The sequence below is a fragment of the Dreissena polymorpha genome, chromosome 2, assembly GCF_020536995.1.
Source record: "Dreissena polymorpha isolate Duluth1 chromosome 2, UMN_Dpol_1.0, whole genome shotgun sequence".
NCBI lineage: Eukaryota > Metazoa > Mollusca > Bivalvia > Myida > Dreissenidae > Dreissena > Dreissena polymorpha.
The window spans coordinates 42,737,793-42,763,236 of NC_068356.1; the positions used below are offsets into that span (position 1 = coordinate 42,737,793).

General features: G+C 35.6%; 2 protein-coding genes across 4 annotated transcripts in view; both read right to left on the reverse strand.

Moving 5' to 3' along the window:
* Positions 1-7,501: 7,501 nt before the first annotated feature.
* Positions 7,502-25,444, reverse strand: part of LOC127866791 (uncharacterized) — a 48,628-nt gene continuing 30,685 nt past the window's right edge. For 2 of the 3 annotated variants that reach the window (XM_052407600.1, XM_052407601.1), the window contains exon 2: positions 7,502-19,279. In XM_052407600.1, coding sequence (XP_052263560.1) covers positions 16,453-19,254 — 2,802 coding nt within the window. In that variant the 5' untranslated portion in view covers positions 19,255-19,279 and the 3' untranslated portion in view covers positions 7,502-16,452. Of the gene's footprint in view, positions 19,280-20,952; positions 21,017-25,444 lie in introns of all 3 variants that reach the window. The other variant, XM_052407599.1, reaches the window with a different exon arrangement.
* LOC127869686 (uncharacterized protein K02A2.6-like) lies at positions 23,828-24,832 on the reverse strand. The gene has a single exon (XM_052412344.1). It carries the CDS (start codon positions 24,830-24,832, stop codon positions 23,828-23,830), a length of 1,005 nt encoding a protein of 334 aa, XP_052268304.1.

Below are 25,444 nucleotides of genomic sequence, written 5' to 3' on the forward strand. Positions count from 1 at the left end.
TCCATCATACGTAGCTGCCTTCACGGAAGCTGAAGGCTTCAATGAAGTCTTCTTTCTTGTTGTTACATTTTCTCCCGGAAAACATAACTTTGATTGAGGCTTAGGTGTCTCTGTTTCTTGACCAGGAGTAGAGAAGCGAGTCCGGATTTTGTCACGCTCTAATATATCAAGTTCCTTCTCCAAAGTCAACGTTTCACACTTTGCAACGAGGGCTTCATTTTCCCGCTTCAACCGCTCCATTGCTTCAAGAAGACTTGCGTCACCACCTTGAGCCATTTTGAGGCCTGGGCTTGACAGGTTAGAACTGTCGATAGGTTTCTGTACCCTATCCCACCGCTGCCACCAAATATGTAGCGCGAGCCGCCGACTTCCTGAGGCCGCCACCGAGCGCTATGTGCGCGGCCTCACAATGACGATGTGCCTTCCGAAACCCTCGGAAGGCCGATTACAAATTACAATGAATTAAAACTAATTTTTCTCAGGCTACCTGCCTTATGATTGGAAAATGAAGAGTAATTGAGTCGCCTTAAACATATACAATGCGACCAAAAGAGGGGAATCGATGCCTTCGACCGATTTCCTGAGGCCGCCACCGAGCGCTATGTGCGCGGCCTCACAATGCCGATGTTCCTTCCACGAATCCTCCGGCTTCCGTGAAGCTACATGTCACCGCCTCCGTGAGGCTACTGGCTTCCGCGAAGACACTGGCTCACGTCACCCCAAGGCCTTAGGTGAAGCTTCCGTCACTGCCTTGTACGACGTCCGTAGATTCCAACCCTCTGAAGACCCTCTCCAAGAAACAGGAACTCTGCAGCCCGGGCAGCACCGTTTAAAGCTTGAAGCCAACGTAAATACCCAACTGCTCCAGAATACTGTTCTTTTAGAGTAACGTCCCTTTTCTTCAGATGTTGATCCGCTCGCATACACCGGAGGACTCCCCAACTTGCCTTTTTGCAAGCGTTTTATATACTGGCAAACAGAGCGCCACCTAGCTAACGGAAAGACACGATCCGGAAACTACCGACGTTTCCGAATTCCATCTGCACTCTACGGAGATCACCGATCAGCATTTCTCCTTCACTAACACAGAACTAAGCCGAATATATACGCAGGATTTTACTAAAAACATTCCTTAAATATCAAATACTCTTTAAATGCTTAATACATTATTTTCAGCTATACAATTAACTTACTTTATGAAGAACAAGTTACAATTTCATATTGTTTACCTGGCAAATTTAAAACTAAGGGAGGTAATTATACTGTAGCAGTGAAAATGCGCAAAGCATCTATTTCGACTACGAATCCTTTCGTTATATTTTCAAGCAAATGTAACCATTTTCGAACTCATCCAAGATATCAATAAGACAAATCTTCTGACCATATTTCATGAAGATTGGACAATAAATGTGGCCTCTAGAGTGTTAACAAGGTTTTACTATAGCCGTAAAAAGAAAAATGCCCCGCCCCCTGGCAGCCATGTTTTTCAACCAACCGGCATCATTTTCGAACTCGTCCAAGATATTATTGGGATGAATCTTCTGACCAAGTTTCATGATTAGACAATAATTGTGGCCTCTAGAGCGTTAATAAGATTTTACTATAGCCATATATTATAATTAAATAGCCATATAAGGAAAAATGCTCCGCCCCTTGGCAGCCATGTTTTTTCAAGCAAAGCTTACCATTTTTGAACTCATACAAGATAATTGGGACAAATCTTCTGAAGATCGAAAAATAAATGTGGCCTCTAGAGTGTTAACAAGGTTTTACTATAGCCATATGAAGCCATTTAAGGAAAAATGCCCCGCCCCTTGGCAGCTATGTTTTTCAAGCAAATGTAACCATTTTCGAACTCATCCAAGGTATCATTAAGACCAATCTTCTGACCAAATTTCATGCAGATTGGACAATAGATGTGGCCTCTAGAGAGTTAACAAGGCAAATGTTGACGCCGCACAACGGACAACGCACAACGGACAAAAGGCGTCCACAAAAGCTCACCATGAGCACGTTGTGCTCAGGTGAGCTAAAAAACGTTCTTCGTGTCAAACTGATAACGCGGCCCGTATCAGCGTTGATTGCGCAATGCAATATACACACTCTAAGAAAGGACAAAACTGTTGTTGGTCAATGGGGTGCCAATTAACGGCTTCAATTGACCGGCGAATAATAATTGAGTTTCTGAGATCACAGTATGAACAGCCATTAAAATGGGTGAATTAATCAAACTGCGCAATGCAATATGCACACTCTAAGAAAGGGCCCGAACTGTTGTTTGTCAATTAGGTGCCAATTAAGGGCTTCTATTGACTGGCGAATAATAATTTAGTATTGATATGTTTCTTTTTATAAACGTCCATGATATCGTTATTTTAAAATTTCAAATAAAAATAAAATTCTACGACATTATGTTTTTCCTTGTATTTGTTCTTGAATATTTGGCGTACTTTGGATGCCTTAATGATATGTTTCTTTATATAAACGTATATACTATCGTTACTTTAAAATTTCAAATAAAAATAAAATTCTATGACATGAAGTTTTTCCTTCTATTTGTGCCCGATTACAGTATCGGTCATAGTATTAGCCGACAGCGATACAATTATTCGATAGCAACGTTAATAAACAGCCTCGTATTCAGCAAACGGATTTAACTTACAAAACAGTGGAAGTTAGCACAGAACAAGTGTCACTCTGTTCTGATATATTTCGCCTAAATACGCCTTTTCAATGTTTGTTTTTTACAATTAATCTACATTTTCGTTTTATTTCTCAACACAACAATTGTATATGCAATTGTATTTCTGTGTCAAGTTATTTTTTATATCCCTACTGGATACGAAACTGAGTAATAGAAGTGAAATCAATCCAGCCGATTTATGCGAATATTCGATTGAATGGATTTGCGAATATTCGAATATCGATATAGGTATTCGATGCCATCCCTAATTAGTAGAATTAGTCATTCATAGTTTGACAATCTAACTGAATACACGATGTAGAAATTTGTCCTGTTCTATATTTATCCATAATAACGTAGAAAAATAATTCATGTAACAACAAATTATCGAAGATTTAAACGAGGATTGAATGTTGAATATTAACATTGGAATAAAAAAGGATGTGTACATAGTATGTACTACATACTATTCTTTTGTAGGCTGTTTATATGCTACTCAGACGGCTGTTAACATGATATATTAAATACAGGAACTATATGTTAAGCAGTCTTTTTCATTTATTCTCTTGCTATCTGTCACATTCACGTTTTTCAATAACTAATCGAATGAAGGGGTATTTAAGGAAACCGATTTATATGACATGTGGTTTCGCTAAACAGCAGTGGTTGGTACACGCGCTTCTCGCCTAGGCGACCCGGGTATCTTCCCCGGCGCACGTGAGTTTGGTTGGTGGTCACCATGCCGAACAGATGGGGTTTCCTCCGGGGATTCCTTTCCACCACAACACAAGACCACACCAAACTAAATATCGATAAGTTAAAACTAAATAGCTGGAAATTGCAGCTATTATCCAATATTTCGTGAGTCTTAGTTAGCAAATTACCGGCAGGTATAAGCTCTGGGTCACACCCTGGATACTCACATGATGTGGCCTGAGCCAGGGAGGACCTCATACACTTACTAAATTACAAGTGTGTTTCTATCATTTTCTATCGAATCATAAGTTATAAAAACCACACCATTCAGGCAGGCACGCAAATACACACAATACGTTTTAATAGACATTAAACGCACGCTTGCACAAGACAAGAAAATTTAACATACACGTTTATCTGCATCCATTCATTTCAGTATAAAATTACATATAAACAAGTCCATAAGCATCTATTTTAAACTCAAATTGTACATACATGTCAATTGCTTTCTTTCTTTTGCAGTATTAAAAGAGGAGGGAGTTTGTTTGTAGATACTTTCTAGAAGTTTGATATTGGACTCACCTAATTTTGTATCCGTTGTTATTATGAACGGTTTTTGATATACATAGTATAGTTTTCCATCATAAAGTTATACAATATTGTGTGTATTTGATTACCGGTAATGTAAACGTAAATTGTGATATATGTCTCCTGCATTCGAGTTTTGACGGATATCCGCACACTTTTGAAAACTGAGTAGTATTTTTTTTAATGTTGCTGAACATATAAAAATGCATATGATTACATGAATACAATTTGTTGGTCCTTAAGTAAAAAATATAGCTTGCATTCCCCGGACTGCCCATGATCCGTAGTACATCATGTTCCATGAAGGACGTTTTCGGGATATTCATCAATAATCAACCATTCGGAATGTTATGGACCCGTCGCTGATGTTTCGGTAACTTCGTTAAGACTTCGTAATATTGTATCCATCCTTTGCGGATCCTTCAAAATGCGGAATTACAGAAGAATGATCAAGGTAGATGACGAGTGGAAGAGTTCTTTTCCGCTCCCTGTCGATAAACCATAAAGTAACCGTGCAGAGGGCTTTCCGATGATGGCGAGTCACTGGAGACTATGTATCTATGAGACAGATTTGTTTATTCCACATCTACGTGGAGCTCATTGGTCTCATTGTGCATCTTGCGGGATCTGATCGGTTGGGTAAAGCATCAAAAATCTTGCAAGAAGGCTTGTAGAATACAGTGACTTAATATTGATGGGTTCCAGAACGTTCTGAATGGTTGCCAATTATTGTCATAACAACCTGACGCCGTCCTAAGTTGAATATTCGGCGTGAATTTTTCAAATTTCAAAATATAGATGCCGAAGTGTTTGATTTGCTATCATAGCTGGCATAGTAATTCAAACAGTATTTTCAAAAATAAACTGACGCAAGTATCTCGGCACCTTCGGTAAGCCTTTTTAAAGGCCACTTAATGTTTTATCCACACTGACCGGATCCTGAAATGTATTTAATTACAGCAGGAATATCACGAGTTCTGGTCCGCTCACGGTGGAAAAACATCAAGAAAACATGTCAATCATAAGCGATGTGTATCAGTGTAATCCGGAGAAAGATATTTTCATTTCGACATCTTTGTTGATATTTCTGGTGTTATTGTGCATCCGGCGTTCCACATGAACTAAGTCGATTGAATGACGAAGATACAATTTACATGTATGATAAAATGCGATGATGGAATGTTACTAAGTTATCCGTTGTCTATGGCATTTGCGATTTGTTTGTGTTTTAAAGACCTGTACGCATGTCTTTTGAGTTTTTCATTAAACAATTGGTGATCACATGACAACATCATCATATTCTTAACTCTGAAAAAAGGTTAACCCGTAAAAATGTCAAGTGCATAACATCATACAAGATCAATAGCTTACAAATGTGATTGTATATGAACCAAGTTAAGCCCGTCCTCCCATAAAATCCTTGAGCCGACGCTGTTGTAAGCAAGTTACATTGAACACAATTCTAAACATGACAAATCATACATTTTCATTCACACTTACGTCAGTTCCAAAGAGGAAAATAAAACTTCCACAAACACGTGTTTGCTAAAAATGGCGCCTGTGTTCGATAATCTCCCACCGATGAGCATAAATATAGGTATTAAAGTATCTGCATCATACAGTTTTATCTAAATGTATTTTTATATTCATAACTTTAGTGGTAGTTTCGTAAATGTATATTTTGTATAAATATGTTTTAATTTGCCGCATGAAAACATGCACATAATGCTCATAACGTTCACACAGTTTGATTACTTCCTGACCTACCGGTTGTTGCTAGGAGAGAAGTAACAATTAGTGTTCAGTGTAAACTGCCTTTTCTTTCCATAGGTCTAGTCAGCAAATTTTTTAATTTACGGTCTGAATGTTTTGGTATAAAAGTTGTTGAAGGCTTTCGTTAGCAAACAATTAATATTTTTACGCCGAAATCAACAGAAATCGATTTATTTAGTAATGATATTAAACTTGTCGTTTTTCCAAAATGTAAAGTGACCCATTAAAATCGAATTTATCAACTATATGTTTATCTTTATCGTACCTTATATCAAATGTTGTTGACTGAAACAAAATTCATAACGACCAATTCAACACCGATACCTACATGTGTTGGTACCACTTTTTCTGAACATTCTTCATTCTTTCGTTTTTACTCAAAAGCGTTTTATCCGTATTAAAATCAAAACTATTTTATTTATAAGATCTTATATACTTACTTTGACTGTTTAAACACATAAATATATATCATGTTTCATATGATAACACACTTTAAGTATACAGCGAATGAATGGCCGATGTTGGTCACCTTTGGCATTTCGGTATACTTTTCCTATTTGACATTACGTCAAAGAAGATCTATATGAAACGACACTTTTTTCGTTAAAAGGCTTCGTGGTTTCTTGCATATAAAAAGAGAATAAACATCTTTATGCCATTTGTTCATCATTTGTATTAGCGTCTAAAAATGGAGACATTTTGATTTTATTTAAATAACAAAAAACTACAACATTGACACTATATACTGATAACGCTGTTGTAGATGAAAATATTCACACGCAGACGCATGTGAAAAACTCAGTTAGTTCGTTCCAGATACCTTCGAAAATGTATTCACACCAGCAATACCGATATTGTTGAACTGAGAGAGGTACAAAATGCATTTCCCACTCCGGCGTTTGTTTGTTGGTCCTTTGTTTCGGCGTTTTCACCTTAAGTAACCTTTAAGTAGCATTACGGCAGCAGACCCGAATGAATACCACTCGAATATTTCATTGGCTGATTCGAGATCAACCTCCGAGCAGAGATTTGACCGAGCCACATGGCACATTAATTTTCCCGTTGTTATTTTTACATTTTTTAAATACAAGGTTTTTTAATTATGAACCTAAACTTATACATTATTTTCAAAATATAAAAATAAATGATATTACTTGTCATTATATAACGATTACACAAACAACAATACATCCTTCCAGATCTTGAAGGATTTTCTTGTGATGGCATATATTGTATGTGAGAGCATGGGACGTCAACTCTCTGTGGAGATTGATTTGAGATAAATCCCTCAGAACTTTGGCTTTATCAGTGACAATCTCCGCGCAGAAATTTTACCGGAACCGGTATAGCTCGTTCGAATCTCAGCCGTTATAACCAACCACGTGATGATGGCCGAGCCACGTGGTATTGTAATTTTCCCGGCGTTAGTTTTACTTTTTTAAATTTAGATCATTATTTTTTTTATAATGAACCTTACCTTTAACACTATTTCCAAAATATATAAAAAAGTGATACTAATGTTTAATAGTACCTTACATAATGTAGTATAGCCAAGTTGATAATGCTGGCTTCCTTTTTTTTTACTTAGTTTGTTTAAGTATTTTTTTAAATATACACTCAAATAACTGTATTATTTTTACGCAATATATGTAGTGTTTGGAAGTGCAGCTTTTTATGATATTGGTCTTTCTGGAATATGCTCTCAATTTTTTTATTTGGTCATTTATTTCGAGGCAAACATAATAGTAACAACACTTATGATATGAATAATATATTTATTGTCTCATTCAGCCATTGATAAAAACATGGTATCAGACATTCAGATAAAACAGTTCCAAATCTAGTTGAAATTAAACTATTGAGTCTTTTTTCTTTTGCTTCTAATGCGTATTAAAACATTGAACCAATCGACTATATACGTTACCTATATATTCTATTCAGTCTATTATATTGACTTCCATGTAAATGCTACAGTTGGCTGTAAGTCAAATCTATTTAATACATAAACAGAGCTTGTTCGAAGTATTAGTTTTGCAAGAAATGCATTTTTAGCTAAAGTTAAACTAACCTGTTGAATTTTGGTACATCATTGCACATGGTAAACAAGATAATTCATCTTAAATTATTTATTCTTACATGAGAATAGTAACAAGAGGGACTGAAAGGTCCAACGGCGCTCACTTGAGATACAAAGAAACTGATCTGCTCAGTGCAGCCCAAAGATATCATTAGAATTATCTGACAAAGTTTTATGAAGAGTGAACTACATGTATAAATGTTACTTTTAGAGTGGTAACAAGGTTTCACTATAGCCATATTAGGATAAATTCTCCGATCCCTGGCGGCCATGTTTTTCAACAGACCGGAACTATTTTCGAAGTGATCCAAGATATTATTAAAACAAATTTTCTGACCAAGTGTTATGAAGATTGGACAATAAATGTGCCTTTTAGAGACTTAACAAGTTTTTACTATAGCAATAAAAGGAAAAATGCCCCGCCCCCTGGCGGCCATGTTTTTCAACCAACTGAAACCATTTTCGAACTCGACCAAGATATCATTGGGACTAATAATCGTGCCAAGTATAATTAAGATCAGACAATAAATGTGGCCTCTAGAGTGTTAATAAGGTTTACTATAGTAATACATAGCCATACATGTATAAGGAAAAATGCTCCGCACCATTGCGGCCATGTTTTTCAAGCAACCGGAACCATGTTTAACCTCGTTCAAGATATCATTAGATCAAATGTTCTGACCAAGTTTCATGAAGATTGGACAATACATGTGAATTTTAGATTGTTAACAATTTTCTACTATAGCTATATAAGGAAAAATGCCCCGCCCCTGGCGGCCATGTTTTTCAACCAACCAAAACCTTTTCGAACTCGTCCAAGATATAATTGAGACAAGTTCTGACCAAGTTTCTTGAAGATCAGATATTAAATATGACCTCTAGAGTGTTTAGGTTTAATTGTAGCCATATACAGTCATATAAGGAAAAATGCCCAGCCCCCTGACGGCCATGTTTTTCAATAGAAAAAATCATTTTCGAACTCAATCAAGATGTCTCTGGGACGTATGTTCTGACCAAGTTTCATGAAGATCGGACCATAAATGTGGCCTCTGGGGTGTTAACATGGTTTTACTAGGGCCATATAATAAAAGGAAAAATGCCCCGCCCAATGGCGGCCATGTTTTTCAACCAAACGGAACCATTTTTAAACTCGTCCAATATATTATTGGGTCAAATCTTCTGATCAAGTGCCATGATGATCGGACAGTTAATGTGGCCTCTAGAGTGTTAACAAGGTTTTACTATAGCCATATAAGAAAAATATGCCCCTCCCCTTGGGGGCCATGTTTTTTAACCAACCGGAGTCATTTCTAAACCTGTCCAAGATATCATTACGAATCTACTGACTAAGTTTCATGAAGATCGGACAATAAATGTGGCCTCTAGAGTGTTTACAAGGTTTTACTTTAGCCATATATAGCCATTTGATGAAAAATGCCCCGCCCCCTGGCTGTCATGTTTTTCAAGCAACCGTAACCATTTTCAATCTCGCCCAAGATATCATTATATCATTGAGACCAATCTTCTGACCAAATTTAATGAAGATTGGATAATAAATGTGGCCTCTAGAGTGTTATCAAGGCAAATGTTGACGCCGCACGACGGACAAAAGGCGATTTTTTAAAATTTAGTGGTAAGTATGAACATATCTATATACGAAGTCTTATAATCACAGTATGATCATGTCTATATATATACATACATTTCTACATGGGATCGATGTGAACTCCGATGCCGACTCTAGGTACACTGTTCATTGCAAGATAAAATGCCTTTATTTAAGCCCTCTCGTATGTATTGGTATTTATTTAGACGCTTCGTACAAGATCATTTGAATTCATATGATTGTATACATGTCTAGATATCGCACACGCAACAAAATTGTAAAGCAGTTAAGAGGTATAAATGACATGAATACTCCAATATATTGAACTAATGTCCCATATGTTTCTGTAACAAATAGAGGTTTACATTCACATGCTGATTTTATGGTTATGCTAAGTTCGAACAGTTAAACCTTTTGAGTTTTCATTAACGTTTGCTGTCTTGACCTTTCGACTTAAAATAAAAAGCCAACTTGATTTTGTGCATCATATCGCGTTTGTTTTTCAATCATGATATTCGTTCACATGGAAAATAGACAGACACATTTCGCGACAGACGGCTCAACACACATCGGACTGACAAGGTGGTTTCTGAATACAAACGCCACCACCGAATGGGAACAGCTGTACACTTCTAAGTATGAATGACAAAAGCTAAATTATATATACAAACACTAAAGGGGTTTATCGATGGTAGATTATAGACAACATCATTGGCATACAAACATGAACAGAAATCTTCAACCCCAATGCAAATTAATTGTGTATGTTCGTTTGAACTAATGTGAAATATTTGTAACGGTGTGCACCAAATGAAAAGTTCATGCTATGTTATTACATTGTAGCTAAGAAAAGAACATTTTTAGTGCGACGTCTGTGTTAAACTTCGTCTTAACTTTCATGTATTGTCTCAAACAGAATATACGATTTTATTCAAATAAAACGTACAATTTTCATAGCACTATGCACATCTTACTATTTGGTAGAGAGTGGCATCGATTAACCCCTTGAACATGTTGTTTAACAATTTCATATACACACAATTAAACAAATACTTAAAAATAAACTAAAGTAAATTACGAGAACATGCATGTATTATCATTTTTTATATTTTTGGCACACATATCATAAGCACAATTGTAAGTCCCTTTATGTGAAACAGAAGCAAAAACAATCTTGATAAGGACAACTATTTAACATCTATATATCTTTTTTGATTTTATCCGTTTGCGCTACAGGAATCGTTTTCAACGTGAACAAAAAACCATGACAGTGTTACTCCAGTTGTTATAGCATTGTTTTCGAAAGTTCACAATGAGGATTTGAGATTGAATGTTTAAATAAAAAATAACAACTGTAATCACAAGAATCTAGAGTTTTACCTGACCGACATACAATATTATCATTGTCTTAAACTCCATTTGAAGTTGCACACAATTCGAACAAAACTATTAAAAAAATTTGAAGCGTTTTAGGGCCATTTTTGTTAAAGTTTGTTTCAGTTAACACGCAAAAGCATCAAATTATTCTTAGGACAGACACTACAAAAATATCAGTTGATGTTTACACGTAATTTACGGTGCATTATATGAATACGATTTTGTTTTCCCGAAGAGCGAAACGTTATTCTGGTATTAAAACAAAAACAAGAAGGTCGTGATGGCCCTGAAGCGCTCACCTTAGGTCGAGGGAAACCAATCGTCTAAACATTTTCCAGGACTTACCCATGCATGTGCCATCTAGCGAGGAAACGAGGTTTTTCTAAGATTTGACCTGGTGACCTACGTGTTGAATTCATATGAGCCAGATATGAATTAAGCCTTTATATTGTAACCGAAACTATATGACATAGCTTCATCAAGTATGAGTCATAACCAATTAAATGACAAGGTTTTTGTAAGAGTTGACCTAGTAACATTTTGGAAGGACGTTACTTGGATTTAAATTCAGCCCTGATATGGTTACTTTTTTGACCAAGTTTTATCAAGATTGAGCCATTAATGTGGCCTGTACAGTGATACCAATGTTTTTCTATGATCTGGAAACGTGACCTAGTTTTTGGACGCACATGCCCAAGTATTGCACTCGATCTATCAAAGTACACATTCTGATCAGGTTTCATCACACTTGGGAAATAAATATGGCCTCTACAGTTATAACACTTTTTTAATAAGATTATATCCGGTTACCTAGATTTCAGACGTTCATTTCACACATTTCAACTCGGCCTATACATTTTTAAGATAAACATTCCGATCAAGTTTCATTAAGATTAAGTTGTAAATATGACATATAGAGTGATTACAAGGTTTTTCTAAGATTTGACCTTTTGTCCTATTTTTTCGACCCAGATTTAAACTCAGCTTTGATATTTTAAAGATAAACCATCTAACATCGTTTCATTTCGAATATATATAAAAATGTTGCCTCTTGTGTGATAACAAGCTAAAAGTTGACGACACATGACGAACGATGACACAGGGTGATCACAACAGCTCATCATATTGCAACATAAAGGGACTTAACATCATACAAGTGTGGTGATTAAACTAATTCGGTAGTAAACATGTTAAAGCAATTATTTATTTCTGATATGAAATTATTTAAATTCATATCATGAATAAACAAGGGACAAAATTGTCACAAAACCAGGTTTTCATTGTGAAAAAAAATCTGATAAAGGGAGAAAACTCAAACTGAACTTTTGAAATGAACAAACAAAATTAACCCCCTTTGTTAGTTTTTTTTTTTTAATCTATTTTTAGTCGTGGCGACCTTGACATTGAAGATATTGACGTGATTCTTTCGTGCGACACACCGTCCCATGATGGTGAACAAATGTGCCAAATGATTTTAAAATCTCACAATGAATGACATAGTTATGGCCAGGACAAGCTCATTTATGGCCATTTTTGACCGTTGAACTCAAAGTGTGACCTTGACCTTGGAGATATCGACGTAATTATTTCGCGCGACACACCGTCCAATGATGGTGAACAAATGTGCCAAATGATTTTAAAATCTGACAATGAACGACATAGTTATGGCCCGGACAAGCTTGTTCCGCCCGCCCGCCAGCCAGCCCGCCAGCCCGCTCGCATTCTCCAATCTAATAACCAGTTTTTTCCTTCGGAAAACCTGGTTAAAAACTAATATTCATACAGGAATAATATGCATGTCAAATTACATCAATAACAATGCGAACATCAATACATATGAAATTGTTACATAAAACTCAACACATATACATGGGTAAGATAATACTACATATACTACTTATTGACATTAGATCGATTATACGTGTTTGAGGAATCCATTAAATCAAACAAAAGCTGTGTTTGTGAAACATTTCCCCTATTGCGCCGCTTTAAAGACATATATGACCTTTGACCTTGAATGATGACCTTTACCTTGACCTTTCACCACTCCAAATGTGCAGCTCCATGAGATAAACATGCATGCCAAATATCAAGTAGTTATCTTCAATATTGCAAAAGTTATGACCAATGTTAAGTTTTTGGACAGACACACACAATGACAGACGCACAGGCCAAAAACAATATTCGATCATTCGATCGGGGGGCATAAAAATAACTTAAAATATAAAATTCAAAGTTGTTTAAAGCCATCCTGGTAGAACTTAAATATGTAATATGGAATACATGGAAGTTCGCAATGCATGTATTTTTAATTAATTAATTTTACCTTTATTTGTTAAAATGACTGTTTTTACGCGCAGTTTTAGTTAAAAAAATCCCAGGTATATCCAAAAGGCATACATATTTAGCATTCTATAATTAACGTACAACAAACGTATACAAAGTTGTAAAATAAACCAGTTATAAAATGGGGAATTAGAGTATTAAGTATAAAATGATAATACACATTTGGATATGAACGAACACAGGATCAGATTTATTTTTAATTTGACACTTATAAAACAAGTCCATTTACGAAAAAATAAATATTACCTTTTCTTTTACTAGAAAACGTTATTCAAAACTGTGATATAATAGTTCCGATATAATTTATATGCTTGTTAAGAAATTTACAACTCAAAACCGAAAATTATTTCTGAAATAGGACACTCATCAATTTCTGCATAATTACCGCATACAATCTTTTAAGAGGAAACAAAACACCAACTGACACCAATATAGTGTCTACCTCCAACATAAGCATGTAGGCTGATTCATTTTGCAACATGTTTTGTCATTGATAATGTACGTGTGCATGAATACATGTTTTAATAACATGTGGTATGGTGCATAACGTAAATTACATTTCACTCAACACAATTTCCACAAATGAAGGTGAACAAATAAATATAATTTACTAACATCATTAAAATATCCATATTGATCATTACTATTTCGCTACATATCATATTCAGCTCACTTCAAGGTATCTCAATTATTGTAACAAACAAAGACACGTCCAGTTAAATGTAAAATTAGTGATGATTGTACAATTAATTTTTACTGAAAACACAAAATAATGCAAACCCATTCCTTATTTAAACACATGTATGGTCAAACTTTTTTAAATTGCAAACATCAAGATATCTTTGAATATTAGACATGGATAATAATACAATATTATCGAATTAAATAAGCAATTTAAAACATCATGCGTTTAATTACTATATTGACCAAAACATACTCATTTCGTTCCAACTTGTTTAACTCTATACTGCTAAAACATACAGACCTAAATCAAAAATACCCAATATATAACATAAAAATATAAAAGTGTCAAATTTCCACCATAACGCTATTGTCTGAACTATGCCAAACTATTTTCTTCAAAAAGCAACAATACACAAAAAACACTGTATAACAATATCAAATACATTTACCTATTAGAAAATCATACATTCGGCAAATAAACTACTAGCTTGTCATCAAATTAAGACATAAAGTTTCATTCAAAACGATCATAAGTCCTTATTTGGGCACATGTGATCAATGATTAAAACTAAAAATTCTATAAGACATGTTTTACGTTGTTTTGAAATTCAGCGTTTTTGTTGGTATGTATGCCTTACCAAGGTACTGTTCGTAATTTCATAGAACTTATCCGATATTGAGTGTGCGTTCTTAAATAGAAATTTGTAAATATGTTTTTGTTTCTATTTTCAAAAAGCTATATTTGCCTTGTAATTTGGATACTTTAATACATGTGCTTTTGAACGGGTGTTCATTGATTAGATGTTTCCTGCAGTAAATATCCAGCAAATCACGTTGAACTTTACACTACCCGACAACTATTTAGGGTGTTCTTACACACATTAAAATTGTTTATCTTCATTCATTTATTGTCTATGGATTATACAAAAAGGTCAAATTTGCTTAACGTCTCTGTAAATATTAAATCATAGAACAATATGTACCAAGGGGATTGGCCGACCTGTTGTAGAGTCAGATTTTTTTCACTGTTTGTCATCAACTGCTGTCAACTTATTTTCAGGAAAACAATGTTTGGGCAGTTACTATACAGTCCTTTTGCATAATTATTCATTTTTGAACCGTACTTTTCGCTATTGTCAGGCCATGGCGTTGTGCAGGAATTGTGCCATTTGTAGCAGTTCTATATATACATCGAATATATTATTTAGAGTATTTTCCTTACAGATCCATAAATTAAACTTCAAAATATATGTCTGCTTATTATGCATGTTCTACCAGTATTTTCCATATAACCATACATATGACTAATGGCATTGCCAATGCGCCAGTTTTAGAATATAGGCTCTGTGTTGCAGACATTAAACAAAGCACACACAATTCAATAAATCCACTTAGCAACAAAATTCTTTATATCGGAATCAAACAGTCCATTAGGGTCTCTTGCTTACTGCAAGATATAGGCAACATCAACAAAACTGAATATTTGTAAAACATATAAAAAAGCTACAAAAAAACAAAATTTTATAAATTTACAAAAAACCACATGTACACGTTTATTTAAAAATGTTACCCAACAACAATTGATATCAATAAACATTTTATGATTAACGCTAAATTTTATAACCAGGCAGTAAGTAATTAGATGTCATGGGAACTATTATTTCGAAAAAAAACTCTAGTGCAAAAGTCCCAAATTCCAATATATAGCTTCAACAATGTCCTTTTCATTAAAACAACAAAACCTTTTAGTTATATATTTAAAACAAAAATCAATTTGATAAAAAATGCATACTGATAATGACGTACATATAAACATGTATGTACAATTTATAGCTAAATGAACATTTTCAATTAATTCACTTTGCTTAAAAGATAAGGATATGAAAAATACTCAACAACTGCACAAGCTTATTAAAAGAAAATATACGTAAACACACGTTTAGTGGCATATTATACAGAGTTTAAATCTATAATAAAATATGGAATTACTTTAGTTTGAAACATTCTTTATATGTTTTGGTTGAATTATTTTCCAAATTAAATGTACTTGTCCGTTGCAGAAAACAATGGAAAAATAATATACATTCAATTCATTTTGTGATATTGTAAAGATTGAGGAAAAACACACAGCGATGCAAACACTAGTTGCACCTTCAGTTAACGATAGCAGGAGAATGCGGTTTTATAAATCAAATGAAATATATAAAACACACGCAAGTAAACTCCTGGGATACCAAATTACATAGTGGTAAAATGACTTGAATAGGTAGTTTTTTTTACAAAAAAGACTTGCCCAGTAGAAATTAGAAATAAGGGCCTATGGCTTATGAGCTCCAATTTATTTATACTCCTGCATTTAAGAAACAAGGTTAAGAATTAATTACTTAATTAACAATGACAGGCAAACATCACAGTTAATCTATTGACACGAGAAGTATCATGCGTGTCACTAATATATATGATGTGTGATACTAAAGACCGTCAGAAAACAAAACTATGCAATTCCTAACTGAACTCTGATGTTGCACGGTAATTTTGATTAATCCTTCTTCCCAATTAAAAGAAACAAACATAACGCGAGTAATACGTTGTTTACAAGCTTGCTGTGGAAACATAATCATTTTAGTGATTTAGACGAGCAGCCTGAATGGCTCTTTTTAGACGTTGCAGTGTTGCAGTATTTCCGTCCTTGTCCTTCCACATCACCATGTATCTAAACACAAACGTACTTCGATCCCTATTGCCTTCCTTTATTATATCATAATAAAGTCGTTCCATTACCTCATCGGTCAATCCCAGTTCAATGCCCAACATCCAGTATTCTTTACCGATCAACTTGGCTGCACTGGAGAGATCACTCTCCTCAACTGGTCTATTTAAATCATCCTCGTTTTGCCATTGATATAATGCCTCATTGAACCAGTCCTTCATCGCCTCTCCCCTTCCTACCGCATGCTGTTGCGTACATGCCGTACAAGACAATTCACGTTCATAAACGAATGCCTTCACCCTGAGCAAACCTTCATTGTACTTAGACTCTTTCATGTATGGGCATTGGATGTTCTCATCCAATTTTCTAGCAGTCCAGGGGTTCTCCAGTGATTGAGCAACAAAATTGTCCAAACTCTGTCTGAGTTTGCGTCTAACACCATCGCACAACTTAAAATCAAATTCAAACATAGGGTCCTTCGAACAAGATGTAATTCGTGCATAAATAATGTGATCTTTGTACCAGATTGTCAAACGATAGGTTGTCAGAAAAATATCAAACACTGCAAGTCCATTGTACAACAGGTATTGTCCTTTTTGTTGGCTGATAGGCCAAGTGCGAATACACACAGCAACAAGTCTGTGGAAAAAAGATGGTGGCATGAAATTATCAACGAACACAAAGCATAAAACTGGAGTTTTCTTGCAATGTTCCGGCGAAGTAAAGTTGACTATGGGAGGTGGTGGGTTCTTCAGACGACACGGAACAATATGGAAATCTAAAAAGTTGACATTCAAGTATTCAACTGCATCAACAGTTTCCTGTTCATGTTCTTCAAAAGCATTGGTTTCGTTTGCTTCTTCAGGTTTTAAGGGTTTTGCCATTACATCTAGTTGCTCCATGTACATCATGATGTGTTTTCTATTTTCTTTTATATTTGGTAGAGCATTGTCCATAATTTCATTGAAAACCTCTGGCTTGAGAATAGCATTGTCCTCATATTCGCTCCATTGTAAACTTAATTTAGGATCTTTATTTTTTACATGATTGATAAAACACTTGAATACCTCAATGATCCATTGCGGGGCAAGAACAACCAAATGCTTCAGTTGATCCGTGTTGAAATACAAAATATTTCCATGCCTATGTTGAATGTCCAAGAACAAATCGAGTTCCTTTTCACTAACTTCCAGTATATTTGAATGATTTTCGGCATTAATTTCATTTTTCTGTAGCAGTTCCTTTTTGTTGTCTCTCAATTTGTCAAGAGACTGTTCCATCTGGATCCATCTTACAGGATATTTTTCATTCCAAAACTCCTGCTTCTCTGCCAGACGTCGAATTTCTTTCCGTATCTGTTTAAAAACAGGATCATCAGAAGTTAAATTATTCACCAAGTATTTTTTCTTATGAATATGCCGCAAGATCGTTGTACGTGCAAATGCTTTTAGTGCTTTTTCAAAATACTTATCTTTCTTGACATCTTTCTCCTCGTCAGAACCCTTCATTTTATCTTTATGAGTACCAACTAAAATCACAGTTGGTTTAATGTTTCCTGTCATTGACCTATAGCCGCTGTACATGTGGATTGCATTCAGCCAAAACTTAAATACATCCAAATATGTACATTTTTCACTCAAACCACACCATATTCCACTTGTTTCATCTTCTTCTATACAGTCATCCAACTTTTTAGTCATGTCCATTAGAACAAGATATATAGACCTCTTATTCAGGAAGAACTGATGGGTAGAATAGTACAGTGTCTGACCTGCAAAATCCCAAACAGATACAGTGATTCCTGTTTCAACAGGAGCAGGTATATTGATGGTAATATCCTCACTAGTCTCAGGTGCCTTCGCAAAAAGATTAATTATGCCTTTCATTTCCTCATCGTCTTTACGTTCTACGACATGTTTCTTTATTTCTTCCAATGGAGGTGTTGGTTGCACAGGAACCGAATCGTTGACTTCAGGTTCAGCAGGTGGTGCGTCTAAGATAGACGGTACATTTGAAGATTCATCCATGCTTGTCGGCTGTTCAATGACTTTCTTCAAAGCGTCTTGATACCTACACTTATATTTTGCTTCTTTTTGGTATTTGTCCAAGCACCAGTCACCATTTTCCATCAGCTGACACCTGCGCAGTTCAATGACTTCAGTGCTCTCAATTTTTAAATTTTCGTCCCTTAAGTCTTTGATCAGATTTTTTACAAGTGACGTTTTCCCCACACCATACATGCCAACGACCATAAGGCGGATATTCCTTACATTTTCGGAGCCGTCTTTAAGAGCTTTGGCAAAAATTTCAGCAGACTCGGCATCCAGCTGTTTAAGATCACTCGGAAACTGATCTATCATCTCATCTGCTGTCGAAGCGATATTTACATTGTAAACACTCTTCATAACATATCTGGTAACATTTGTATGATTCCACATTAAGAGCAGTATGTTAATGATATCTTTGGTCTTACTTACAGAAAACGGGGACGTAAACCCTAGACTATTAACAAACTCTCTCGTCTTGCCTGTCAAAACCAGGTAATCCCTTTCTTCGAGAATTGATTCATTTGCTATTGTCTCAACAATTAATCTTAATTGAGAAGTCTTTTCTTCATCATTTGATATCTCTTTTGCCACTGACTGTAACACGCGAGCACTTTCAAGCGCTTCTGGATCAATTCCCAGAGTTGAAATTTCGTCTTGGTCGTCCATTACTTTAACAATAATGTAGCATATCCTGAAATATTTAAAGAACGTGTATAGGACCACTTGTTGAGAACCACAGTTCGATTATAAAATTCATTTTAAACAGTTTGTCCATATTTATTCTTCTCACTTTGTAAATCTTTAAGATTTGGTGATAAAAGCGGACTGACACATTTAACTTTTTTTAGACGAGAATAATGTCTGAGAAGTTTGGCGAAAATCCGCAATGAAGATTATAAATTATTATCATTTGAAGGCCGACACACGACGGACCGTCAACACATGAAAGAAACGACACACGTCGCATTATACCACTTTAGTAATTATTAAATGTATGATTTTTGTAACCACATAGAGTAAATTGTTCATTTGAACCAAGCGCTTTCAAAAATTAAGAAATGTGACAAATTGTTTCGTTAAATAGACGTCGTTTACTTCCATTCCACATGATGTCATTGCAATTTATTAGTTAAATAAATTTCGCGGGAACAAGGCTCTATCAATCAAGATCCATGATCATACAATGCAGACGTTTTTCAGTTTTTTTTGGGGGAAAGGGGTTATTTCACGCATCATGCCCTATAATACATATACATGTATAACTTACTTATTAATACATTAATTATATTCATTCCCAAGAAAATTTATCTAATTAATGTAATTTAATGTGCCGTTGTCTTTTTCCCCCGATTTATTTGTCGTTTAATCTTCTGGGAACTTTGTATGGTACATATGTAACCCCGTCAATATTTTACTTTTTTAATAGTGAGGTGTAACCTTTTTCTTTATTTTAATTTCGTGGTGTCATGTTACTTGATCAGGTTGCCAGTTACAAGAAAAGTTTGAATGTTTAACGACGCCTTCTGTCTATGTTCAGTCATTACATTATTCAATGACCTTGTTTTGAAATAAGATGCGTTGATTAAAAGCAGCCACACATATAGAGGTGTGAGAGGATTGAAGGAAGAAGTGTTCGATTCCCTAAATCGACACATGAAAAGGCTTCCATTACACAGATTGTTTTGAAGTCAACCATATTGTAACTCGAAATAAATGAACCCTCGTTAAACCCCGAACTGTTGTCGTTGTGATAAACATTGAGTTACACATAGGCAAAATACTTATAGATTTCATGAAGACACATAAGGTCTCAAATGCAACCAAAAATTACAGACCAAAAGCTTTATATATCTCGTTGGTGAGGATTTAGTTTCCGCAGACAGCTTGACGGAAAATAGAGAGGGATGGACAGGACAGACCTCTAGACCAAGAGTATATCAACTTTCTTAATCACATATTGTATAGTTCAATAGACTGCAGGGCCCTAGCTACACTTTGGGGTTTGGGGCCGGGGCCCATAGAGGGGGGAATTTGGCAACGTTTTGGGTGAAAATGGGAATCTTAGAAGATCTTTTCATCAACCATTCAACACTTAAAATTTCTATATTTTAATGTAATTTACATAAATATAAATTAAATCAAAGGTTAATAGCACGATACCAGTTGGCAACATATGTATAAAATTATAAAAACAAAATTTTAGAGGTGGGAATTTTTAGCTGAAATAGGGGAAAAAGTATACTATTTTAAGGGAGGAATGGGGCCGAATATCGGCCCCAAAAACGGCCAAACGAGGGCCCCGAGACTGATTAGAAAGCTAAGTCGCTTTCCTTATAAGTTTCAAAAACCATACTTTTGACATACATTTAAACTTCTCTTCGCCATCAGTGCCAAAGTATCGTCATCAAAGTATCGTCATTAGTTTTCCCTGAGAAGGACAAACATATAGTCCAATAATTGAAATACCAATAAGAGGACTGATTATTGAAATAAGAGGGCTCTGATTGTCATTAAATGCCCTCCTGAGTTCAAGCTTCAAAATGGTTGAAGATTTTAGCTGGAGACCTAGTTTTTGTCCCCGCTAGACCCGGATTCAAAATGGGTCTTGATTTTAAGATGAATGATCGAACCAAGTTTCATCACGATTGAGTTATAAATGTGGGTTTTAATGGTAAATTAAGTAAAGATAATGATATGGAGAAAATAAGTCTTTAGTGGTTATTTGCACACTTGGTGAGTTATTTGCACGAGGGCTTTAGCCCGAGTGCTAATAAACACCAAGTGTGCCAATAACCACTAAAGGCACACTTGCCTAATGACCTGTTCATTGCATATGTTCATCATGTGTATACATATTTCGTATATATCGAAATTAATAATTAATATCGTGTATATCGAAATTAATAATTAATATCGTAATAATAACATAATTAAATATTAACGACACGCTTACCTCAATGACAACTTTAAATCAATATTTATAACAATAAAATTGAAACGAGTTTCACTTACATTTTTTATTATTCCATCTTTTTATTGAAACTTATTTTAAACCAAAATATTTTATTGTATTCCTATCGAAGTTTACAATTATGCGCGATAAACACTCAATGCGAAATACGTTTTGCATTTTTTCGATGAATTAAATAAATATGTTACTGTTAAAAAACAACACGTCCAACATGTCCTTAAAATCCAGATAGTTAAACTTAAACTAGTGTGTTTCGTCAGAAGAATTACGTCATGTACAACATACGTCATAAATTGCGCTATCAGTTGCCTGAAAAATAAAAGTACGAAAAGCCGGTTTTGAGAAAAAAAGCGATTCCAAAACCCGTTCAGACACCATTTTGTTTTAACGCTCCGGTCGCCAATAACGTAACGTCCACGCGTGCCGACGATCCGCCGTTACTGCGAGATTACCGGAAGTTTGAAAATAACCGATTTAGGCACAGTGTGCCAATTATTGGTTATTTGCACACTTTCTCAATTCCAAGATTTTCACGAGTTATTTGCGAAAACAACGGCCAATTTTGTTACTAAATATAGTAACATATGCAATTACTTTAGTTTCGACGCATGTGACAAAGATAAAACATGGCCAAAACATTATCAATATACTCCATCTGGGCAAGTTTTATCGATAATGAATTGTAAATTTGGCTTCTAGAGTAGTTACACGGTTTACATAAGATTTCACGTGATCCAATTTTAACTCGACTTGTAAACATAAACATTATGACCAAGCCTCATTAAGAGTCAAAGGTTTGGCCTCTAGAATGTTTTCAATATTTGTCTAAACATTTACCTGATCAACTAGTATATAGACGCCCGTGACCCATACTCGAATTAAGCATAGATATTGTGAGAGAAACATTATCACCAAGTTTCATAAAATAACTCCTCAATGTTGCCTCAAGATTGATAACAAAGTTTTTCTAAGATTTTAACTGGTGACATTATATTTTGACGCAAGTTTTACCAAGATTCAAACTGGCATCGATATTGTCAAGATTAACCTTCAGACAAGGTTTCATCAAGATTGGATGACAAATGCGGCCCAGCGATCGATAACAAGTTAAACGTTGACGACGCACGACACACGATGCACGACATCGGATAATGGCATAAGCATACCATGATCACTTCGTTTTCAGGCCAGCTAAAATACCAGATTGATGTTTACAATTTAAAGTCAAAGTTGTGACTCTTTTGTTTGAAGCGAATGTAGTTTAAACTAATAAGCTTAAAAAGTAATCTTAAGAGCACATATGCGCAGTTGATAGTTGTAATAACTCTGAACTCGTCGGTGGGTAACTCACAACTGGCTTTATTCATAGATTCACATATATATATAAATCTCAATACAAGTAACTCATGACTGCATGCTTTAACAAGACAATACGAGTTGTGTCCCTTACATTACAATACATGACATCCCCTTTTCTTTCTTTTTTTAAAAAAAATATAAACACATGATACACCAACTACTCTATCGTTACATATGCGAAGAGGTTTATGAAAATAAGCAAATAACATAACCTGTAGTAACACATTATAAACTGTTCTTTTTATATAACCATAGTGGGAATTTCTTTTAAACCTCTGAGTGTTAAATTGTTATTGAAAATAGAATATTCTATATGAATAAAATGCACTCTAAGTAATGAAGAACTTCTTATAAATTAAATATGCAATTGAACTTCATAAAATCAAATTAACAATAAAACAACATGTAAGACAACATTATTCACTAAAATACATGTTTGCTAACTTTCCAAAAAATTGTCTCTGTTATCTCGGATTCAAGCTTGTTCAGGACAAAATGACAAATGCCAGATACAGTAAATGTCGGGTTTCAGCTAGGAAATGATAACAGACTGTTATAACACCGAAAACAAGCTAGAAAGTAGATACACCCAAAAATAATTAATATTGGATTTTTGTGAGAAGAAAATTTCATGAACATTTTGTTGTTAGAAGAAAAATCAAAGCGCTGAAGGCACTGAATCTTTAAACCTTAACCAAGAGTTTGATATGATAAAAATAAATATGTACAAACTGTTCCTTACTCGTTATGATAGTACAGTTTCAAGAACATTATGCATTTACCACCACAATACATCTTACTTATACAAATACCAATATTACCGAATGATAGTTATTAAACAGTTTATTAATAAGTTTATTTTGCACTACAATAAGGCAGTCATATGACACATGTTTTGCACTTCACATCTTACACATAGTCATTTAACCGTATCGGTTTGTGAACTTCTCTTCCTGACCTCGTTTTCTTTCTAACAGTGTCTTGTACACTCTCTTTCCCCGGTTTGTCTCGAGTTTCGCTCGATCTCGCACTAGCACTGTTTTCGTGATTTGGAGTTGTTGATGGTTGTTCTGCTACCGTCTCTGTTGGCGCTGTGGGTGCCGGTATGTACACGTCATTGTTTGTGGTGATAATGTGTGGTCTTTCCTTTGTTTTCATTAGCATGTCCGTGTTTCGGCGATATTCGCGCCCCGATTCGCCTGCCTTAACGATATGTGATCGTGGGTATTCGGACGGTTTCACATACTCTGCCGGTTTCCAACCAGATGGGGTTTTAATTCTTACTGCGTCCCCTGGCTGAAGATTGTCCTTGCTCTTCGCGTGTTGGTCGTAGTAGAATTTTTGCTTTTCACGAAATTCCAACAACTTTGGTGCGACATTTTCACTGGTTGTTTCTGGTTGTCGCAATGTTTGTTTCATAGGTATTAGTGTTTTTGCGCGTCGACCCATCAAACGTTGCATCGGTGATCCGATGTTATCGCGTGGTGTGTTTCTTAGTTCTAACAGGGCTAAGTAGATGTCGTCCCCTGTTTCGCTACACTTTTTAATTAGATTTTTAACGGTTTGTACAGCCTTTTCAGCAAGGCCGTTTGTTTGTTGGTGCAAAGGCGACGACGTAATATGGGTGATGCCATATTTTTCGATGAATTCTCGGAATTCAGCACTGGTGAACTGTGGACCGTTGTCCGAGATGATTGAGTCCATGATTCCATAACGAGCCACGTTTTGCTTGATGTGTTTTAAGATGGTGCTCGTTCGAGTGTCTCTTTGCAATGGTGCTACTTCAATGAAGTTGGAGAAGTAGTCTACAATGATTAGGTAATTGTTACCCTCTAGTTCGCATAAGTCCATTCCAACTTTGCTCCAGGGTAGCTCAGGTACTGGTTGGATGATCATTGGCTCCTTTTGGCTCATCTTGCGATGCATTAAACACACACTACACTTGCCAATAAGATCTTCAATTTGTTTGTTCATGCCGGGCCAAAATACTAACTCTCTCGCCCTCTTTTTACAGTTGGAATCATGGACTCAATCATCTCGGACAACGGTCCACAGTTCACCAGTGCTGAATTCCGAGAATTCATCGAAAAATATGGCATCACCCATATTACGTCGTTCACATCCGCATGTTCAAACTGGTTAAACATTTCCTCGACCTGGTCTTCCTGGGCTTCGGTGTAGTTGACACGTCGTTGACCTCCACGGCCCCGATATCCACGGTGGATTCCCCGATCACTTCTGTGATGACGCAGTCTACGTCCATAGCCACGTGCCCCTCTGTGTGATATCCCCTTTTGTTGATGCGATGCCCCACCGACTGCAGGACATAATTTGGATGCCTTGAAATGGCCAAACTCACCGCAATTGTCACACTGTTTTTGATAGGCGGGACATTTCCTTACTTCGTGTTTTCTGCAACACTTGGCACAGTATTTTTGTTGCTTATGAGGGTTTTGATGCGTTCTAGCGATGTTTACGTGAGGGCTTTCGCCCAGTGATTTGATGTGAGATGTGGTCAATTCTATT